General features: G+C 43.8%; 1 protein-coding gene across 3 annotated transcripts in view; it reads left to right on the plus strand.

Annotated features, from left to right (window-relative positions):
* Positions 1-18,984: 18,984 nt before the first annotated feature.
* B9D2 (B9 domain containing 2) overlaps positions 18,985-20,603 on the plus strand; it is a 93,392-nt gene continuing 91,773 nt past the window's right edge. The window contains exon 1 of one of the 3 annotated variants that reach the window (XM_069207524.1): positions 18,985-19,199. In XM_069207524.1, the coding sequence (XP_069063625.1) occupies positions 19,183-19,199 (17 nt within the window). In that variant the 5' untranslated portion in view covers positions 18,985-19,182. Of the gene's footprint in view, positions 19,285-20,603 lie in introns of all 3 variants that reach the window. The other 2 variants (XM_069207525.1, XM_069207526.1) reach the window with 2 other exon arrangements.

Raw genomic sequence — 20,603 nt, forward strand, 5'->3', positions numbered from 1 at the left:
GAGTCTTTTTGAAATACAAGTATGAGTTTTATGTAAGGATACATACAAAGACTATCAAAACTATGCTGGAAATATTTCTATATATGTGAGTTACAAAAACTAAGAAGTTGAAGGTTCTCAGCGCAAACATTGTTGGTGCACTTAATATGTATGTGTTTTTAAATATATATATATTTTTTTTAAACCTAGAAATTCACAAAAAAAAACAAAGGGTGAAGTAATGTTATAGTTAGGTGCGATAAAAATATGAGTTTGCAATAGAAGAAACCTTTGAAATCCACTTAAAAAAGAGGTTAAACTAACGTAATAGGTGAATTACTCAGTGACAACGTTAACCTTTTGAACAGAAAAAATGCACAGAAGTTCAGCAGTTATAGTTAGCATTACCAATTATAACTTGCACCCCCGCCATGCACTGCTTATGACTTCACATATGACATCACTCATAACATGTTCTACGACATCATTTATTTACATCACTGATGACATCTCAAATGACATCACTGATGATTCGTAACACGGGAGCAGAGAAAAAGGGGGGTCCCAAAATGCATTTTTCTCATTAGGATTTTGATCACGACTACAGCCCGAACCGCTGGCCGGAATTACACCAAATTTGGCAGAATGCTAGCTCTTGGTCAAAGTGTGCTTTTAGTGATTTGGGGTAAATCCATTCAGTAGTTTTTGGGGTCTGAGAGAATAAAAAATATAAATATCTAGGGCTGAGTATCCTCCACAGATCCAACTGTTACTGTGATGATATCTGATTGACTGCCAATACTTCAACAAGGGAGTGTTGGTAGCAATCTAGGGACTTGGCTTCAGCCAAGGCCTACAAAAAAAAGTTACAAAACAAGAAAAAGGACAAGGGTAGGTTCATCCTGAGCCCCTAGCCTTTGTCTAGGGGTCACTCACAGATCCACAGATTTCCCCGAGATTTAATATATATATATATAAATATATACACACACACACACACACACAGACACACACCTGGCTGAGGGTCCTGGGTTGCTTGTATTACAGTTCTCAAAATGGACTGTTGCCATTGGCGCAGGTTCAAGACTTGTTTGCACATAGCTCGGTCCAAACTGCGGTTTGCCAATTAATGATGGACTGGGTTCCGGCCCTGAGCGATTACGCTGTGATTAATTAAAGTATTCAATCCATTACCTTGTTGTTGTTGCAGAAGTATGGCTTTACAGCAGACTTTAAGAGTTGTTTTTGTTTTATCTTCGAAATTCCACACATTGAATGAAAGTGCAAGCTTTGGCACACAAAGGCTTTTGTGGCACTGGGGAAAGGACCATCTATTGCACTCACTTAGCTAGCATCTGAGGTAGAAGTGTACTTAGTATGACACTTCTTCTGGAGGCCCATAAAAGTGCTTCCTGGGCTACTGCAGAAGCCCATAGGGCTTGATACCAAGGAAAGTAAAATTAGGCCTCGGCGAATGACATTCATAAGGACTGAAATATTGAATTTAATGTACAGTTTTAAGATACTGTAAGATATGTGTTTTCTTGTCCTCCCTTATTTAGCTAAGTTTCTCTTCTTACTAAACAATATTTTACAGACAAACATTGGCAAAGCCAACAGCTCGTATTATAAAGTAGAGACCAGTGCCTGTTTCTGGTAATGAGGGTAGGGAAGGATGGAGAAAATTAATTTAAAAATAATTTTAAAAAAATACTTTCCTGCTTTGCACCCGCCCTACTCATCTTCCGTCGCTAATGCAGGCACAGGTTCCCAGCTGCCCTGCGCCAATCCTGACGCTGCTAAGAGCAGCATCAGGATTGGCTGGGAGTGCCCAGCCAGGGCACCCCCAGGCAGACTGAGATCCTGTGCAGGCTCTCTCCAGCCCAGCAACTGGGTTGCTGGGCTGGAGAGAGCCCTGTGCGCAAGTGTGTTTGGTCGGCCCGAGACGGCCAGTCAAACACACATGCGCTCTGAAGGTAGTGCACAGTGCGCTCCCCTCAGCTCGTCACCGCCAATGCCCCGCCCCTTTTACATGGAAAGGATAATAAACAGAGTTTATTATCCTTTCCATGTAAAAGAATTTGCAGCAGTTGCTGCTGGCAGGGGGGGCGATGCTCTTCCGCCCATACGGAGGAGCCACGCCTGGCAGCCATGTCTCATTCCCCATTTTTAGGATGGGAGGATCCTATGTTGTTTAACAACGTGAAAAATAGGGGCCTTATTTGCACCCCATTGAGCAGTTGGTGAATCACTTTTTCCCCATATAAAAAGTGACACAATGAGGCGTACAGGGCTTGTAAATAAGCCCCTAGGTCTCACCCAATAATTCCCCATTTGATTGGCGTTTACTCATAAATGCACACTACAGGTGCGGATTTACTAGATAGTAAAGATAAAATTGCATAGTAAAGATAAAACTGCATGCAATTGTATCGTTACCCTAGTAGTATTCAATTTATAATCAGGCCTATAGGTTTGCTTTTAATAGTGTATGTGTGCCACACACGCCAACAGTCCCAGGAAACAGTGGCACTGCATTTGTTTTATAGACAAAAATGCTGATATGCTATCATTCTCCCTGTTTAAAAGCCCTTCACTCTAACATATGTTACAGGAAAATAACATTAAGTTAATCTCTGTCTAAATGCAAGATATAAATATTGTTCATCATCAAAGTTCGTCTCTGGACTATGTTGTACAGCACTGACTGTGATTCTTATAAAAATAGATTGTAGTCTGAAACTGTGTCATATGCTTATGGGAAACAAGTTATTCTCCAGCTTCAATACATTACAAAAATTGCAAACCAATCGTTCTTGCACATGTTTTTGGCCCTGTTCTTCACTGCCAGATTGTTACCTCATAGTGAATTTTAATATATATTACACAATCCAAAATGAATATTATATAGCCACTCCCAAAAATGGGGGACTACACGATTCGCCTGGGATAACACATTCCGGACATGTGGAGAAGCAGGGATTCAGCTGCCTGTTTGGTGCTGCTGAATCACAAGACAAGCGATCCCACTTACCTCATCTTCATCACTTATTTCTATCTGATGAAGTCAAAAGAATTAACAAAATCATTCAATATTTATTTGTAAGACAAGCAACTGTTAACACTTGACCTCCCTCAATCAGCGTAAGAAAGTAAAGTTGCTTTTTGGTATGTTCAGGACATATAATAGCCAAGTGCCCATCTTCTCTGTAAGCAACACCCATGTCTATCCTGGACATTTAAACAAGAGCACCTTGCATTCTGTGATACATACATTCCAGATGTAGATTGTGTACAACTGTAGTTAATAGCCTATCTAGCTGACTGCATTAAAGTCATCATGTCTTGTGACCTGCTGGTTTGGGGCTGTTTCACTGGATGTAATCAAATTTCTCATTATTAGGAGCGTAGGCATGGTTCTAAAGCCAAGTTATGCACTGTGCCATCTGCGCTGCAACATTAACCTCTCAATCTTTAAGTAAGGAAATGCAAATCAATGTCAAGTCTGCACAACTCATGAACTCAGCATGCAGTTGTGCGTGGGGCATATTGATTGGGCTCCTCAAGACACCTCAGTCTGCAACAAACAAATACAATAGAGTACTGCCACCATGACTTGTATATGGTTTATTATATTACCACAAATATGTATAGGAGGCTCATAAGCAATGGGAAGAAGTTTTGAGATTTTTCATGAACTTCAAAAACTTTACAGTGGACCATAACATTACAAAAAGGTGGTGAGTCCTGATATTTTGCACGTTACATACGGATATCAGTATTATTCTGCTTGGGATAAGGTGTCACCCAGAATGCCATGGATAATACACTAACAAATCACACAAAAGCACACTCAAAACATGTCAGTTATGCATGTATTTTACAAGACAACGGACCAGATTCAAGTGGAAGAGTCCTCAATTTTAAAGCCAGAAATGAGCATGTCCCTGTAACAGGCATCTTAATTCTTCAGCATACTTTTACCCACATGCATAGTGTATTAACTCTCATACCCACACCCTAACAACTCATATCAGATTAAATAATTCCTGTCTAGAGTCCACTCAGGACCATGAGGGTCCTGACACGCATGATATCAAAGACACTACATCTCGCCCTTGGTAAAATAAGAAGCACAAACCACATTAGCATAATATTCTTCAATGTGTCACTAAGGCGCACGCACTGGTCTGCCAGATTGGGTGGTATGAGGTTAGTTGAGATGCACCATCATTATGCATTGATGACATAGGCTTACATGTGCGATCTGAACGTTCAGGCAGGGTCTTCTCGCTTGTGATCTCAGGAGATGACAAATATTGAGATAGTTATTTAAAGAGTGATGAGTCCTTGGTGAGGATTTTCTGGGATGATGCACTGTCACCATATGTCCTTTGCATGTCACGGCCCTCAAAGGATCAGCAGCAAATGGAGTGTCTGTTTTCCGCCTCCGTTTCTGCTTGACCAGTACAGAGTCCCCTTTCTCAAAGACTGTTTCCTGGCCGTGTTGGCGCTGATAGGCATACGTTTTCATTTTGCAATTTAGAGAAGTATCTATGACACAAACGTTATCGCATTCATTGATTGGACCGATGTCCATTGTAGTAGTTTGGTTCTGATGGCTCCCCCAGATAGCAATGTGGCAGGTATCTCACCAGTTATGGAGTCAGACGTTGATCCCTAGGCATGAAGGGCTCAGCACGGGGCTTGGTTTTGCATGATTCGCTCCATCAACGCTAGCTGAATTGCCTTCTTGAGGGTGTCCATACATCATTCAACAACACCACTGGCTTGGGGCCAGAAAGGTGTACTATTTTGATGCTTTACATTGAGTCGAACAAGAAACTCCTTGAATTATTTGTTACTGAAAAGCAGGCCATCATCAGATTTGAGGATACCAGGTGTGCCCCACTCTGCAAAGATGTCATCAAGCCGCTTGATGACTTCATCATGGGTTGTCAATGATAAGTCTTCTACCAAAGGAAAATGTGAGTATTCATCTACCATGAAATGAAGTTCATTTTCTAGAAACCCAAAGAAATCAACTGCAACTCTTTCCCAGGCATACAGAGCAATGTCAGACAGTGTCAATTGATGCTGTGTCACCTTGGGGATAAACAATTACAAAGGTGACATGCTTTTAGCTCTCTCTCAACCTGTTCATTTAGGTGAGGGAACAATACTCGGTCTCTCAGGGTTCTGTTGATGGCTCAATGCCGAGATGTCCTTCCTGGGTAGGTCAATGACTTGCTGCCTCAGGCTCTCGGGTGTGACAATTCTCAGTGTCAGTATGATACCCTCTTGGGTGACAGATAGCTTTCCCTGTACATTTTTACAGTTTTGGATTTCAACATTATCAGCAAAAGGTTGAACACTTGACTTCCTAGATTGTGTTGTAATGAGGTCTTTAAGGAAGAGCATGGCTTTACCTGCTTTGATAGCAACAATAATGTGTTCAATGGATCTAGCTGCTGATGTGCTGGACCTCACAAAGAAGATACTCTTCAGCCATTTTGAGCAATGCCTGGTGGTCTGTGATGATGGTTGCCTTTCTCTCGCGATTGCTTTGTTGGCCTGGCATATATCAACACAAATGCGCACTGTACCTCCACTGTCCCTTTTTGGCACCACAACTATGAGCAAAACACACGGCATAGGACCGGTGGAGCATTTAAGGATGTCATCCTTCAAAAGTGTTTCTAGTTCTTTCTCAACAAATGCTTGTAAGTGAAAAGTGACTCTGTGGTGGAGTTGGGCAACAGGGCGAACATCCTCATTATTGTGAAGTTGCACTTTCATCCTCTTGAATTTTCCTAAGAGTAGGAAAGGGCCTCTTTTTGACATGGTTAACCCTCCCCCCCCCCCTGTTTTGCCTGGTACATGATGTGATTTTGACTGAAATCAACCAGCCGAGGACCTGCTAACCAGGTCCCCAGTGCCTGAGCTCTTATCCAAAACTGCACAGTTCCCCCAATTGCCAAAATCTTAAGCACCCATTGTAAGTCCCTGCTAAATGGTACCCCTGGAACCTAGGGCCTGAGGTACTGAAGAATGTCCCTAAGGGCTGCAGCACGAATTGTGCCACCCTAAGTGACCCCTCACCAAGCAGATGGGAGGTTGCTATTGCAAGCTGGATGCAGACAAAAGTGAAAACACGACAAGGCACACAGCCTGTGTGTCATGTCCCCTAAAACTGCATGCAATATATGTAAGTCACCCATCTAGCAGGCCTTACAGTCCTAAGGCAGAGTCTATTATATTACATGTGAACGCATATCTGTATTAGCAGATCTGTATTGCTATGTCCTTGTCTATTCTCAGACATAGTAAGTGACCAGGAAAGCCATTTTAAATACATGTGCTGGACACTGGTCAATACAAGGTCCCCAGCTACATGATGGCTTCAGTGAAGATAGGGATGTTTGTTATCAAACATCTTGTATACAGTGTTGGATTTACATATACATGCACCAAGAGGGTGCCCCCTGAAACCCTACCAGCCACTGGTGTTCTCACAGACTGGTTTCTGCCACCCTGCCACAGAGACACCATTCTGGCCTCCTAGGGTGGGAACCTTCTGCTCTCAGGAAGCCCAGAACAAAAGCCAGTCTGGGAAAATGGTGTAACACCCAGCGGCAGCTTTTCTGCAATGGTGAAGGAGCATCGCCCGACTGGCTAAGAGCCAGTAGCTGAAAAATAAAACAATATTTTATTATTGTTTTATTTTTCAGTTGCTGGCTCAGCCAGCTGGTGTGCAGGGAGGGGCAGGGCTGGGCAACGGGAGGGGGGAGGAGGAGTGGAGTGCACTTAGGCTGGCCAAACTGACATGTGCACTTAGGTTCCTCCAATCCAGCTGTGTTGCACAGCCGGGTTGGAGAAACAGCACAGACTCCAATGCACTGTCTGAGTGGCAGACCAAGCCACACAGACCAACCCTGCCGCTGCTCTCTTGCTAGGTATAGCATGAGATCAGTGTCAGGATTGCTTGAGGAGCCTGTGCTGATGTCCCAGGGACTGTTGGGACACCATCAGGAGCAAGAAGAGGAGTGAGGCAAATGGAAGCAGCAGGACAGGTACTTTTTTTTTATGATTTTCCCCATCCCTCCTCCTCGCCCCTCCCCTTGAGATTTGCAGTGGCTGCCACTGGTAACACACCCTCCCATAGGATGACCTGCTGCAAAGGGCTGCTGCATTTGAAATACGAATCTGGCTTCTCTCACAGGAGAGGAAGCCACCCCCATACAAAGCCCATTTGGCACCAGGGCAGGTGGGTAAATTATCTAGTCAGGTGGAGTGCCACCTCCAGGCTAGTACCACCCCTAAGGTAGGCTGCTGCGAAGTGCGCACAATTTTTCAGAGATAGCCATATTTGAGATGGTATACCTAGGAATTCTGGACAGGGTTATGTCCACTTCCCACAAGAAGTGGTAATAAAAGGGGCATAGGGGTCCCAAGGATAAGTAGCCCATTGGATACTACCCTACACATCTATAATGCCCCCTAAATTCAGTATTTAAGAGAGCCCCTGGCACCAGGGAAGCAGATCCTAATGACCTAAGTAGACCAAGGACACGTGAATGCTGAATTTTTACTAATAAATATTCATGTATTATGAATGTTAAATCTGCATAGAATTAGATTTAATATAGAAAATAATTTACGACTTGGAAAATGTGCCTACTTGAGTGGCCGTCAGATATCATGAATTGTCCTTATTAATTGCTTATTAAAATGAATTGATGTGCTCTTGTTTTGATTAACGTAGTAGTGTGTTATATTAATTATTACTTATTATGTATTTGCTTTATTAATTGGAGGCCTTCAGTTAGCAAGGTTTTGGGCCTAGTTGCACAGCCTCATGTTAAGTTGCAATGTTCAAATAATTCACATAGAATGGCTGCTTAGAGAAATAAATATTTGTATTTTTTCATTGAGTTGACCAAACACTGGTGAATATTTACTTTTCCCTGGAGAACTACTTGTTAGAAAATGTTGTACTAGTTACCGATACATTGTAAAGTTTTGTGTGTGAGTGTATGATCCAGGTGACTGGTTGACACCTGTTCGGTATAAGTCAATAAGGACGCTCAATGAAGGACCACACACCAATTATGAATACAATTTACCTTTACTAGAATTTCAGGTAAATGTAGGCTTTTAGCACATTAACAATAGTGGAATAGGAATAGCAATGAAAAGCATCTATTTATATATAAGTACACTACAAAGAGCATCTATGCATATATATAAGCAAAGAGTTCATTGACAGATATAAGTTTTGATTAACTGTATACCAAAATGCATCACACTACGATGTTCAGGAAGCAAAATATAAATGAGTTGAATACTTCAGATAAGCTTTGATTTACTGCACACCAAAATGCATGTTTCACTTACTGCAGCAGGCTCACACTACGATGTTTAGAAAGCAAAAAATAAACGAGCTGAATACTTCAGGTTATAAACACAGTGCAAGCATAAATAATCAATCATAATAATAGAGCAGAGAAACAAAGGCCTTTCATCCCTGTGTGGAACTTAACTTAGTCCACAAAATGCTGGGAAGCCCTCTACCGCCTGCTTGGACCTCTCTCCCCCTCAAGCATCACGGTCAGCAAAACAGGGAGGCAGCGCTGGGCCATGGCAGCTTTCACAACTCCATCTGCGAGCTTCAAGTCCCTCTCCCACACTTCAGTGCTTAAATAACTCGAAGCTTGGATGCTATCTCTTTCTGGCATTTTCTATCTATGTTATCAGCACTTGGCTGCTCTGCCCTTCCCCAGCCTTTGTTTTCATTCCATCTTCTCCCTGTACTCTCGTTCTCAAGGTTGAGACAGAGTCTTCTACACAAACAAGCTTGAAAATAATATCATGAACTTTTCCACGTTGTTCGGGGGGTTTCAGCAGGTATCACGCTCATCTACACTGCTCAAACGAATTAACCCTTCACGTCACAATGTGTTCCGCACCTTTCCCAATACTGATCAGTGAGAAAGCGATGTTCCCAGGAGCTAACAATGGATGCACTGGGTGAAGGACAGAGAGATACAAAATTGTTAACTGACGAGTCCGACGATGGGAACAGAAGAAAAGCCAACCTTCAACATATGAAGACAGTTTAGTTATAGCTTAGATTTGAAATTCTACTTTCATTGCACTAAATGTAAATGTATGATTCAATGACCAATGGCAATGTGAAAAATGTTCTAGATGATTTTAACTGAGCCCGACTACACAGAGGAAAATTATTCTCATCTTTCAGGCTCATTTCCATTTTTCAGTTTCAGTCGAAGAGCCGTGCTCATTCCTATTTTGATTCTCGTACTTAGAGAATTCTATCTTTAACTCAATTGCTTAAACTTTTGATGCTGAATGCTGATCCTTAGAGTATGCTTTACAAATAGTTTGGATAGCTTAGAGTCCTCTATTCTGAACCATTCCCCTTCATGGTCCAATGCTGATGCTGACTGAACAGATGTCCAATTAACGAAGACAGTGGCAGCTTGCTGATCCATACTGAGGAGAGGTATTAATCAATTACTATTGTTTGATGTAATTTGTCTTTTGTTCCTAGGTACCAAATGTTAATTTTGATAGGGTCATAGCTCGATGTTTTCCAAATTTATGTTTACTAAATTGTTTTGCATGAAGCCCAAACATGCTATTCTAACCAGATGGTTAGAGAGGCAGGACCCTAAATGTTATTCAATTGCTTCTGATAATTAATAGATGTGACTCAGTTGCTGAATCTAAATGTATGATATTTCTATTGCGCAGCTGCTCTTGTTATTGATTTGTACTGTAACTCTAGAGTGTGTAATAATCCATGTTTTGGTTAAATTGAGATTCTTTAGAAGATTTGGTCAGTGTTGTTTTTGTATGAATATCATTTGATTTTGAGACTAAGTTACGTGATATTAGCATTGTTAATATAGGGAAATAAACATTCTAACTTTTACATAAAGGTGTGGTTATTCATGGCCAAGGGGGTCATGGTGCGTGGAATTACTGACTCCAAAGATTATTGATACTGTTGATTGATATTGATTTGTATTGAAATTGAGTCCTATGGTGGGGGTTTCTCTAAGTGCAGTCAAAAGGTCCATCGAACATCTAACGCGTCCCCTTATAAATTAAAGATAAGAATCCAAATAAGGTCAGACGTGCTAACACACTAAAGAGCTGCGAAAGCAAAAGAAGAGAAAAGAAGCAGCTGACCTGGTACCAACCCCACCAGCCTGTCTGTATCCCTCGTCAAAATCTGCACCAAAGTTGATTCATCTTGCAGGTGTGACTCCAGAAACCTGGGAGGACTGCTTGCCTTAAAAAAGACTCAAGACCTCCCATGAAACAGTGTTCTCCAACAAACTCCAAAGAATGGACTCTGAAGCCTCTGGAACTACCAAAATCAGACACCTGAAGTCACCACTGTGCCTGCCGTCTCTGACCCAAGTTGAAGTGGACTACCAGTGCCAACAAGGTTTCCCAGCCCTCCAAATTCATAATCCATCATGGTTTCACCCCTTGAGGATTCCCCGGCGATGCCTGCAGCCTCTGGACGCACCCCCCCTCTACCACGACCGCTTCAGTCGGAACAACCTGACACCTAAGGACACCTCTGAACCCATCAACCCTAAGCCGTGGAGGAGAGTTCTAAAGGTGCCTACCTGTGCCCAAGCATTGTGAAGCCTGAGCCCCACCTTGGTTCAGCCTGACTGGCCTCCTGTCCAGAGCCTGTAGCCTCTTTTCGTAGTGACCGATCCCCGCAGAAATGCATTGAGCACCCAATGCAGTTTTGCAGTCTTCACCTGGCCGCCCTCGTGCCACTGAGTGTGAACTATGGTTGCTGCTTTGGACCTTGCCCACTGATCACCTTAACTCTTAGAGATTGGTCCTGTAAGTCACTGTACTCTACCTGTTTGCAGAACTTGTTTTTCCGCCCATAGGATATCATTGCAGAACTCAGAAATTGCAGTGCCCACTTTTTAAAGTGAACAGAATTCCTATCTAAAAACGTCCTTAACTAAATGATTTTTCTCAGATGCCTAAGCATATATAAAGATACCTGCTATTTTTACAAATTGGTGTGAATTTCCTTCTTGAGTTGTGTGTCTCATTTATTAACTATTGTGTGTATTTTTTTATGTCTTGCACCCTTCTGTGTTAAACCTAAGGCTGCTCGGCCACACTACCCCTAAATAGAGCACTTGGGGATTGCATAGCCAGTCCAGTCCACTCACTGGGGAACCCCTGGAGCCTTTACCTGAGTAGGAAAATCCCCTCTTTCTGGCATGTTTACTGCCACTTTTTGCCTGATGTCAGTGTGCTTAGACTGTTTTCACTTGGATCATGCTAATCAGAACCCCAGTGATTGTGCTTCTACTCCAAATTGGGTTGTTTTGGTACTTCATACATCCCACAATTGGCATACTGGTGTACCCCTATGAGTCCCTGGTGGATTGTATTGTATTGTATTGTATTGAGTATTTATAAAGCGCATTCCGGCCCAAGGGCATCGAAGCGCTAACTGGGTAAGGCGGGGTAACTTGACCAGAGAACTCCCAAACTTATTGAGGAAACAGCCAGGTCTTGACCAATTTCCTAAATATTAAATAGTTATGTTCTTGCCTTATATTCAATGGTAGAGAGTTCCAAATTTTAGCAGCTGCAATGGTAAATGCTCTGTCTCCCCACTTTACTTTCTTAGTGCGGGATGTTTGAATTTGATAGGCACAGGCCGAGCGCAACAGCCGATTCGGCCTGTGCCATTGCAGCTTGGTGGTTAGTGTCGTAGGCCCAATCCCATGGACAGCCTTGTGAGTGATGCAGAGAGCCTTAAAAGAGAGCCGATGGATTACCGGAAGCCAGTGTAGATCTTTAAGGCACCTCTTAACAGAGGCCCCACGAGGCAATTTTAATAACAGCCTGGCAGCAGTATTCTGCATCAGCTGTAGTTTGTGCAAAGATTCTTTGTCCAGATTGAGTAAAAGCGCATTTCCATAATCCAATCTGGAAATGACTAAAGCCAAAATGACAGTGGTTCTACAGGTCTGTGGAATAAAAGGAAATATTTTTTTTAATTTCTTCATAGTCCACAGACAGGACTTGACTGTCAGATTGACCTGAGGTTTAAATGACAGTTGCTCATCAAATACTACTCCTAAATTTCTTGAGGTAGACCGTGGAACAGGAAGCGTCCCACACTCTTCAGGCCACCAGCTAGAAGACCAATGTACCCTTTCAATTCCAAAGCACAAAATCTCAGTTTTTTCACAGTTGAGTTTCAACCAGTTGGACTTCATCCAGTGATTGACTGCTGTCATACAGGCGTTGAAGCGGATAGCCACTTCTTCAAGATCTTTATCAATAGGGATAATGATTTGAGTATCGTCTGCATATGAAGTGGGAATAAAGCCAAAAGAGCGAACCAGCTCTGCCAGCGGTGCCACGTACACGTTAAATAGCGTCGGGCTTAAAGAGGAGCCCTGAGGGACCCCACACGGCAAAAGGTAGGCAAAGGATCTAAAATCGCCACTGCTAACTGTGGCCCACCTGTCAGATAGAAAAGATTCGATCAATTTAAGAGCCTGGTCTCTAATGCCTGCCTGATATAAGCGGTCTAGCAGGATATGGGGAGCAATGGTGTCAAAAGCTGCCGACAAATCCAATAACACCAGAAAGACCCCCTGCCCCTTATCCACCAGTCTACGTATGGTGTCCGATGATGCAATGAGAGCTGATTCAGTGCTGTGGGATTTCCGAAAACCATGTTGCGAGCTGTCCAAGCCTTTAGAGGCAGACAGGAAATCAACCAATTCTTTATTAAGATGTTTTTCTAAGATTTTGGCCGCATAGGGGAGAAGGGCTATTGGGCGTAAGTTCGTCAAGTCATCGGGTTTACCAGCTGCCTTCTTTTTTAGCGGAATAATAGTAGTTTCTTTCCAAACCCTGGGGTAAAAGCCCGATGCTAGCACTTCCTGAAAAATAGGGGCCAGCATAGAAACCACTAGCTCTGGTACTAATTGGAGGATAGCCGGGGGGCAGGGGTCCATAGGGGAGCCAGGTTTACCTTCCAAGAGCAGTTTACACAGAGCCTCATGAGAGGGCATCTTAAATTTTGAAAGTAAGAGTGGCTTGTCTGGCGTCCCGTTAATTGTCACCTCAGGGTGCAGATGAACAGTCAGCCGGGGGGACGGGCTAGCTAGTTTCTTATCCAACCTAAAGCTGGAGTAAATGTCAAGAACCTTGCATTCAAAAAATTTGGCTACTTTATTACAGAAGTCTTGAGAGTTTTCTACTTTGGGAGAGCCTAAAGGAGTGGTGAGAGCGTTAACAGTTCTAAATAGTTCTCTAGAAGAGTTGGCTGCTTCGCTGATTTTACATGTAAAATAGTCCGATTTGGCTACCCGACAGGCTTCTTTATAAGTGTTAAGTGCAAGCTTGAGATCCACCCTCTCGGCTTCGCAGAGGCTGAGTTTCCAACAGCGCTCCTTCTGCCGGTATTTCCTCTGAAGGATTTTGAGGGCTTGAGAGAACCAAGGTTGATTAGGTTTCTTCCTAATACGAGAAGCAGAGATTCTTGCCGGTGCTAGCGTGTCCATTGCTTGTTGAATGCCCAGATTAAATCTAGCAAGCGGTGACAGCATGGACACCTTTGGATCATTCCAATTATGTAGAAGTGTAGCTTTCAGTGGTTCTACTGCAATTTTTCTCCAGGGTCTTATCAGTTTTTTCTGGGGAATGGATATTATGGGCTGCTGCTTGGCCAGAAATTTAAACGTCAGGAGGGCATGATCTGTCCACTCTAATGGGGTGGTTGAAAGATAAAATGCTTCCTCGGGACGGGTGAAAATCCCATCTAGGGTATGACCAGCTCTATGAGTGGCCATCCCGTCCTTTAAGACCCAGTCCAGAACCACCATAAGGTTGAGGAATTCCGCAACCAGCACATTACGCGTATTATCAAAATGGATGTTAAAATCTCCCAAGATGATGGCTTTAGGGGCCATGATTAGAGGTTCCAATACTGAGGGTACTTAGGTACACCAGGGGTCTCCCAAGGGCAACAGCATGTATTATGCCACCCAGGGGAGCCTATGCAAACTGTGTATGCAGGCCTGCCATTTGCAGCCTGTGTGAAATGGTGCATGCACCGTTTCACTGCCTGCCACTACACCAGGTCACTGTTAGTCACCCTTATGGTAGACCCTTTCACTCCAAAAGGCAGGATGCAGGTTGTGGTGTATGTGGTCACCCCTGCATTAGCAGAGGTGCCCCTATGAACTCCAGTTCTGATTCCCTGAACTTCAGGAAGAAACTTTTATCTATGTACTGGCCACTGGTCACCTGTGGTCACGTTACATAATGGTAAATCCGAACCTGGGCATTTTTGGTTTTAAACATGTTTGAATCATACCGCAATACTGATTCCAGTAGTGGTGGCATGATTCCCTGCAGGAGACAGCAGAACAAAGGATTTCCTGTAGGAGAGTGGTGCAACCACCTTTCCTTTGGAAATAGGTGTTAATGGGCTGGGGAAGGGTAGCCTCCCACGCCACCAGCCTGCTGTGAAGGGCACATTTGGTGCCCTCCTTGCATAATCCGGTTTGCACCAGTCCAGGGACCACTGGTTCCTGCTCTGGCATGAAACACACAAAGGAAAGGGGAGTGATCACTCCCCTGTCCATCTCTACCCCTAGGGTGGTGCCCAGAGCGCCTCCATGTGGCCACTTGGATCCGCCGTCTTGGAAACAAGATGTACGTAGGCCTGTGGGAGCATCTGACTGGGTAGGCCAGGTAGCTGACGTCAGTGACCCCTCTTGATAGGTGGTCATCCCAAAGAGTGACCAAACCCCCCTTTTTGGGCTATTTAGGGACTTCCTTGTGGGTGGGTCCGCAGATTTGTTATGCAAGATAATGCAAGGATCTCTCGGCAAGACATATTCTGCTCCTGGCCTCTGGAACCGCTGCTGGGCTATCCAGGAACCAGACAAGATGGCACTGCCTGAGAAGACTTCAATTTTGCAACATTGTTTCCGTGGCTCAAGTCAGCATTCTGCAACATCTAAAACACTGTGCACCCTCTAGGGTCAGCAAGACTTCGAATGCATCAAGAAGCAAGAAGGGCTCTCCATTGGAGTGAAGGAGTCCCTCACCTGTATCCCCAGGCACCTAAGGCAACGATGTCTAGCTGGTGGGATTATCTGTCTGTTGGATCTGCATGGATCCTCCAACACAGGTGGTAATTCTGAGGGATTCCCTGGGCCTCTCTGCTTCCTTTCCAAAGTGGGAGACAGTAAGCCCTTGTCTCTGCCACTGGGACAGAGCCCCTGTGCACTGCAACTGTTGGACCAACCAAGGCTTATTGATTCCTGCTCCGAGGGATCTTCAGACTCCAACTAGCCCCTGCCCCCAGCACTCTACCTCTGCAAGGACAGTCTCCTCTCGGCAGCTCCAGCAATGTGGGACTCCTCTTCAGGTGTGTTGACTGGGCCTCACTGCCACTTACTGTGCCTGCTGCCAGTGGGTTGCTTGTGGAGGCTCTGATTGCTTCTTCCAGCTCTCTTGCATCCTGAGGGTCAGTCAGGACTCCCTTTCAAGGGTCGAGTCCCCAGGACCTGGCTGGTCCCCCACAGCTCTGCAAAACCTCCAACAGCTCTTATGCATTTGTCTGTGCTTTGGCTGTCGAGGGACAGCTCGTAGGCAACTTAAAGGACTCCTCTGCAGCCCCTGGACCCCGCTGCTGGACGTCATCTATCACCGGTGACCCGGATCCTCAGCTACAGAAGGGGGAGGCATTGCCTCCTACCCCACCTTCACACCCATGGGTGGACTAGATTCTGTCCCCTTCTTTTGCAGGTCTTCCTCACCCGTAATCCGCCCTAGGGTTCCACCGGCCTGCTCCTGTATCTGCATTTCTCCAACCACAACATCCTCATATTAGCCTATGAGATGATCTGGCAACTTACCTCTCTGCACCAGGCCGCTGAGTTTTTTCCTCAGTATTTACCTTTTGGGGTTCCACTCTTCCCCAGCCCTTGGCTAACTACTCCATGCAATCTGGTGGGGGACACTCTTTCGCTTTCCATTTTTTTGCATATGGTTTGCCCCCCCCCATGGGGCCCTTGCTAATTTATGCTTTTTCTGAGTACTTACTAGTGTATATTCTGTGTGTTCACAGCTCCAGACGGAGGTATACCAATAGTAGTCCAGTTTGGTTTGCCCTTATTTTTGCTACACTGTGTGGTACCTTTCATGTGTGATAAGCTACTGTGTGACTACTGTGGTATTGCAAGTGCTTCACATGCCTTCTAGAAAAGTTTAGGCTGCTCACCATAGCTACCTTAGAAAGCCCTGGCTGTCTAGGCACTGTAACACTATCTAATCAGGGTTGCCTGGACCCAGTATCAGGTGTAACACCATAGGTTTCCACCACACACAGGGCCAGCTTCCTCCAACATTCCAACCCAACATGGTATTCACATGCCAAATAAAGGGCCAGCTTCCTACACTAAGCCATGAAACAATGACGGAAACTGACACCCAATTTCAGACTGAGCATGGATGTTGTAGTTGAGAGATATTAGTCCCATGTCAGCAGCAGTGGCAAAGCTAAGTAGGTTTACACTAGATGATATTCCCTGAAAGACATGAATTGGCACTTCCACTGACCTTGTTTCATGTCTCAGGCTTGCTGTAAATGACCCTTGACTCAGTAACGGTTTAGAACAGAAGCAGTCCATGTGTATATCTTTGTGCCTGACAGAGTAAAGTGTGTTACAGGAGGCAGGTTGTTGAACTTTTCTACTGGCATGATGTTAATCGACGCATCACTGTCTATGATGAAGGTTATTTGGTGACCGTTCACCTTTAATGTAATTTTAGGATAGTGTCTAAATGAATTTGGTTGCTTCGTTTGATGATTCTTTTTTTACTTTTGCTATTCTTTGCAAGCAGCTAATCCTACATGTGCATGTCGTTCCTCAGTCGATATAGTCTTCTTTGCTAGTGCTTAATAATGACGTGGAAGAGCTTTTATATGATGAATTTGACAATGCTTGGTTTCTACTTGTAACTGAGGTTGCCTTTTGGCTTTGTGGATGTGTCACGAATGCTCCTGGAACCTTCTGGTGTCCATTTTCTATTCTCACTGTGACACATTTGGTTTCTCTAATGCTCTGCAGACCTTTATGAAGTGTTTTTTTTCCCCGCAGGCTTTGCATGTCTGCCCTATAGCTAGACATTTACCTTCATAAGGAAATTAAAACCCACATCGGAAGCATAACTTTTTCTTCTTCAGAGACGTCGTCTTGTGGGCATCTATTTTTCCTGATCAATGCTGATTCATTACAGGCTGTTCCTGCTTACATATCAGAAGCTTGCCGATCTACTTGTTCTTCTGCCCTTGCAGCCATTACCATTTTTTCTTAAGTGATAGCTCTCTCAACATGTGTCTTCTGAAGGAATTTCAAAGTCAGCCATCAGTGACTTTGAGGTAGCTGGCTTCTTCATCATAAAAGTTACAGAAAGTACAGTGACTTCAGGAATGTAGCTGTGTCGTACTTTGCGCTCCTTCAGTTGCCATTAAGAGCATGCACTGTTCAGGCAGCATTCTTCTCGCAAAGCAGGACCCGCAACCTCTTCACGCAACACCCTTGTTGCTTGGGTCCGGTCGCCTAGTCTGATTTTCAAGGTCGTAAAGCACTTCACTCGCTTGTGCTGGTAAATAAGTTTCTGTTTTTGTACCTGGTCGTCACTGCCTTTAGCGTTTGCCTTGTATTGAGGATGGCTCTGTATTATGGTGCGGTGCAGTATCTCTTCTTTCAGCCTTACCTACAGGTTTTGGTGGGCTTTTCAAATGTGTTCCTCTGCGGGGCCTTTAGCTCCTTCGATGGCTGCGTATAAGCTGGAGTAGGGCTTTGACTCCACAAACGCCAACCCCTGACCACCTTGCAGTGATTTGTTTTGCACATGGCACGCACAAGCAGTTTGCTGCACCTTTACAAACTCTCAGGGAGAGCAGCTTTGTTTCTTCGGGCATGCATCTCCTACTCATCGCCATTTGTAGCGTCTTCCCAGGCCTGGGAGCTTACAAATGTATATGCCACACACACACAGCTGTATAACAGACATTTTTATTCTTCAACATACTATCACCCTCGGCACGCATTGTGCCATAACTTTTATAACTACACCTTAACACCTGCCATCAGATTATGCAATTCCCTTTTAGAGTCCACCCAGTACAGTAAGGTCCTAACATGCATGATATCAAAGACACTACAGAAATGTGGCATGTATGTTATATACTTCCTTATTACTTGCCAGCCTATTGACTAAAAATATGAGTGAAGTCAAGCATTTAAGAGGGTGATCACATTAAGGTGAATGGACAATGAACGTTTTTTGCAAAGTAGATGTAGATTTGAAAAGTGAGTAACCCCATCAAAATCTATAAAAGTTTTTGTTAGGCGAGTGGAAAAAAAGAGGGTGACACCTGGCCTTTCAAAGACAGGGTGAGTTTACAGGTATGATCCTTGGTAAAGTTGAAACCAATATGCTGATTTAGGCTGCAGACGCCTAATCTATTTTGAGCTTCTCCAACTTAATTTTTGTTCCTCTTCAATGCATGCTAAGGGAGAAATTCATTTACACCATTTTGTCTTAACTTCCGCGTTTCCTTTTCACAATTGCTATCAGATTTGCATTCACAGTTGTCTTTTACATCAATCTCCACGTATTGACGTTTTCTAACTAGAAAGCTCAAAATACACGTTTGAAGAAACATTTGTCAGATATGCAATAACACCACAGTAACAATAATATCCAAAATTTCGTCCGCAGTTTATTTTGAAGAAAACGCAGCTCCTCTTCCACCAGCATGGCGCCACAACTGTCTCTTGTCATGAATGGGTAGTCGCCATTCTAGTACCTGCTTCTTTAACACTTAGACCGCCTTGAACCAATAGAAACGCTATGACGTAGTGCGCCTCGCGTTGCTGGGCACCCGATTATTGTACTCCTAAAGCGTAGCGCTCTCTGGAAGGGGCGGAACCAGAGACCCGGGCTGGGGCAGCTGAACGTGGGATAAGAAATCGGGGGGCTAGTCCGAAGCTTGGACTTGCGTTGTGGGTACCTTCATCAAAACGTTTATTCTACTGGAGAGCGCTAAGTAGGGAGCTGAAGGAAGGCGGCTGTGGATCTATGGTGCGGTGCTTCGGGTAAAGCTGCAGAGACGTTCTCTGAAGTTATATGATAGAGAGCAAAGAGAAGTGATTCTGATTGGTGGTCTGGGGAAATACGTTGGTAAGATTTTCTAAAGACTGGAAATGGCATGGGGGAGAGATAGATCAGGGTCACGGGAAGGTACCACTACACCCAAATGGTTGGAGGGTCCCGATGAGGTGCACTAAGGGTATTGTTCTGTGACGATTAGATGGCTGGGGCTTACTTTGTTGTGACCCCAATTTTATGTGTGATACATCTTCGACCAGTCATACCTTTTTGACCAACTGCACTTTATTGGATTTTTTTCAAAGAGTTTTAGAAAGTTAGGTGTGAAACTAGAAGCTCCCTAGTGTACAGCTTTCCAAATCAGAAAGCTGGGAGTTGTTTGAAGGTGTTATACCGGACATTGCTCAAAGATTTTCGTAGTTCCCTTTGCGAGTCCAACTTTTTTCTTTACATTCTTGAATTTATAGTAATGCCATTCCAATATTAAAATAGGAACTATAAGTACCAAAATGCAAATAAAGGCCCAGGGCCGTATGAATTACTCACTCTTGTACCTCGGAAATGTGAGAGCTCTACAGTTGTCCACTTAACAGCCGTGAAGAGGGGAAGCTGTCACTGCCATGAAGGGTGAGCTCTACAGCAGTGGTTCCCAAGCTGTGGGCCGGGAACACTGTTGGGACCTCAAAGCCTACTCAGGAGGGCTGTGACTGTTTATTAAATCAAATAATACCAGTAGACTAATGAAGGGTATATCAATTAAAAAAGCAAAATGTAAACCTCAACATTTAAAAATGTTTTATAAACGTAAAGGCATTTATAATGGGAGGGTAGAAATTAAGTTGTCCTCATTTTGATTCGTCGAAGCAGTGCAAGTGCATCAAACAATAAAGTATGGGCAACCAGTGGCCTCAAGTGAATTTAGAGAGGGTTCAACATTCCCTATAAAATGTTTTTTTTTTATGCTTATGAATTTAATAAATGGTTAAATATTTTGTGTCTTTGTTTGAAAAGTGTTTCTGTATTTTTTGTATATTGTTTTGCAGTTCAGAACATCAAAAATGCTTAGGCTGGGGCCTCCTGCTTTAAGTAATGACTCGGTTGGGTCCCCAGATTCCAGTAGTAATTCATTGTGGGGCCTTGGGTTCGAGTAATTATTAAGTAGGGGTCCACAGGAGTCAAAAGGTTGAGAACCACTGCTCTACAATGATTCTCCCCATGGACTTCTAACATGATACTTAGAGTCCAGATCTTCAATCATTTCAGTTCAGGAGGAGCAATATGTTACATGATAATGTGGCCTCCTCATTCTAGTTCATTACTGATATTGTCTGTAGTCCTGGACATTTCAGCTAGAAATCATTGATTTCAGATGTTAGACAAATTAGTTTAGT

The sequence above is a fragment of the Pleurodeles waltl genome, chromosome 9 (assembly GCF_031143425.1).
Source record: "Pleurodeles waltl isolate 20211129_DDA chromosome 9, aPleWal1.hap1.20221129, whole genome shotgun sequence".
In the NCBI taxonomy this organism is placed as follows: Eukaryota; Metazoa; Chordata; class Amphibia; order Caudata; family Salamandridae; genus Pleurodeles; species Pleurodeles waltl.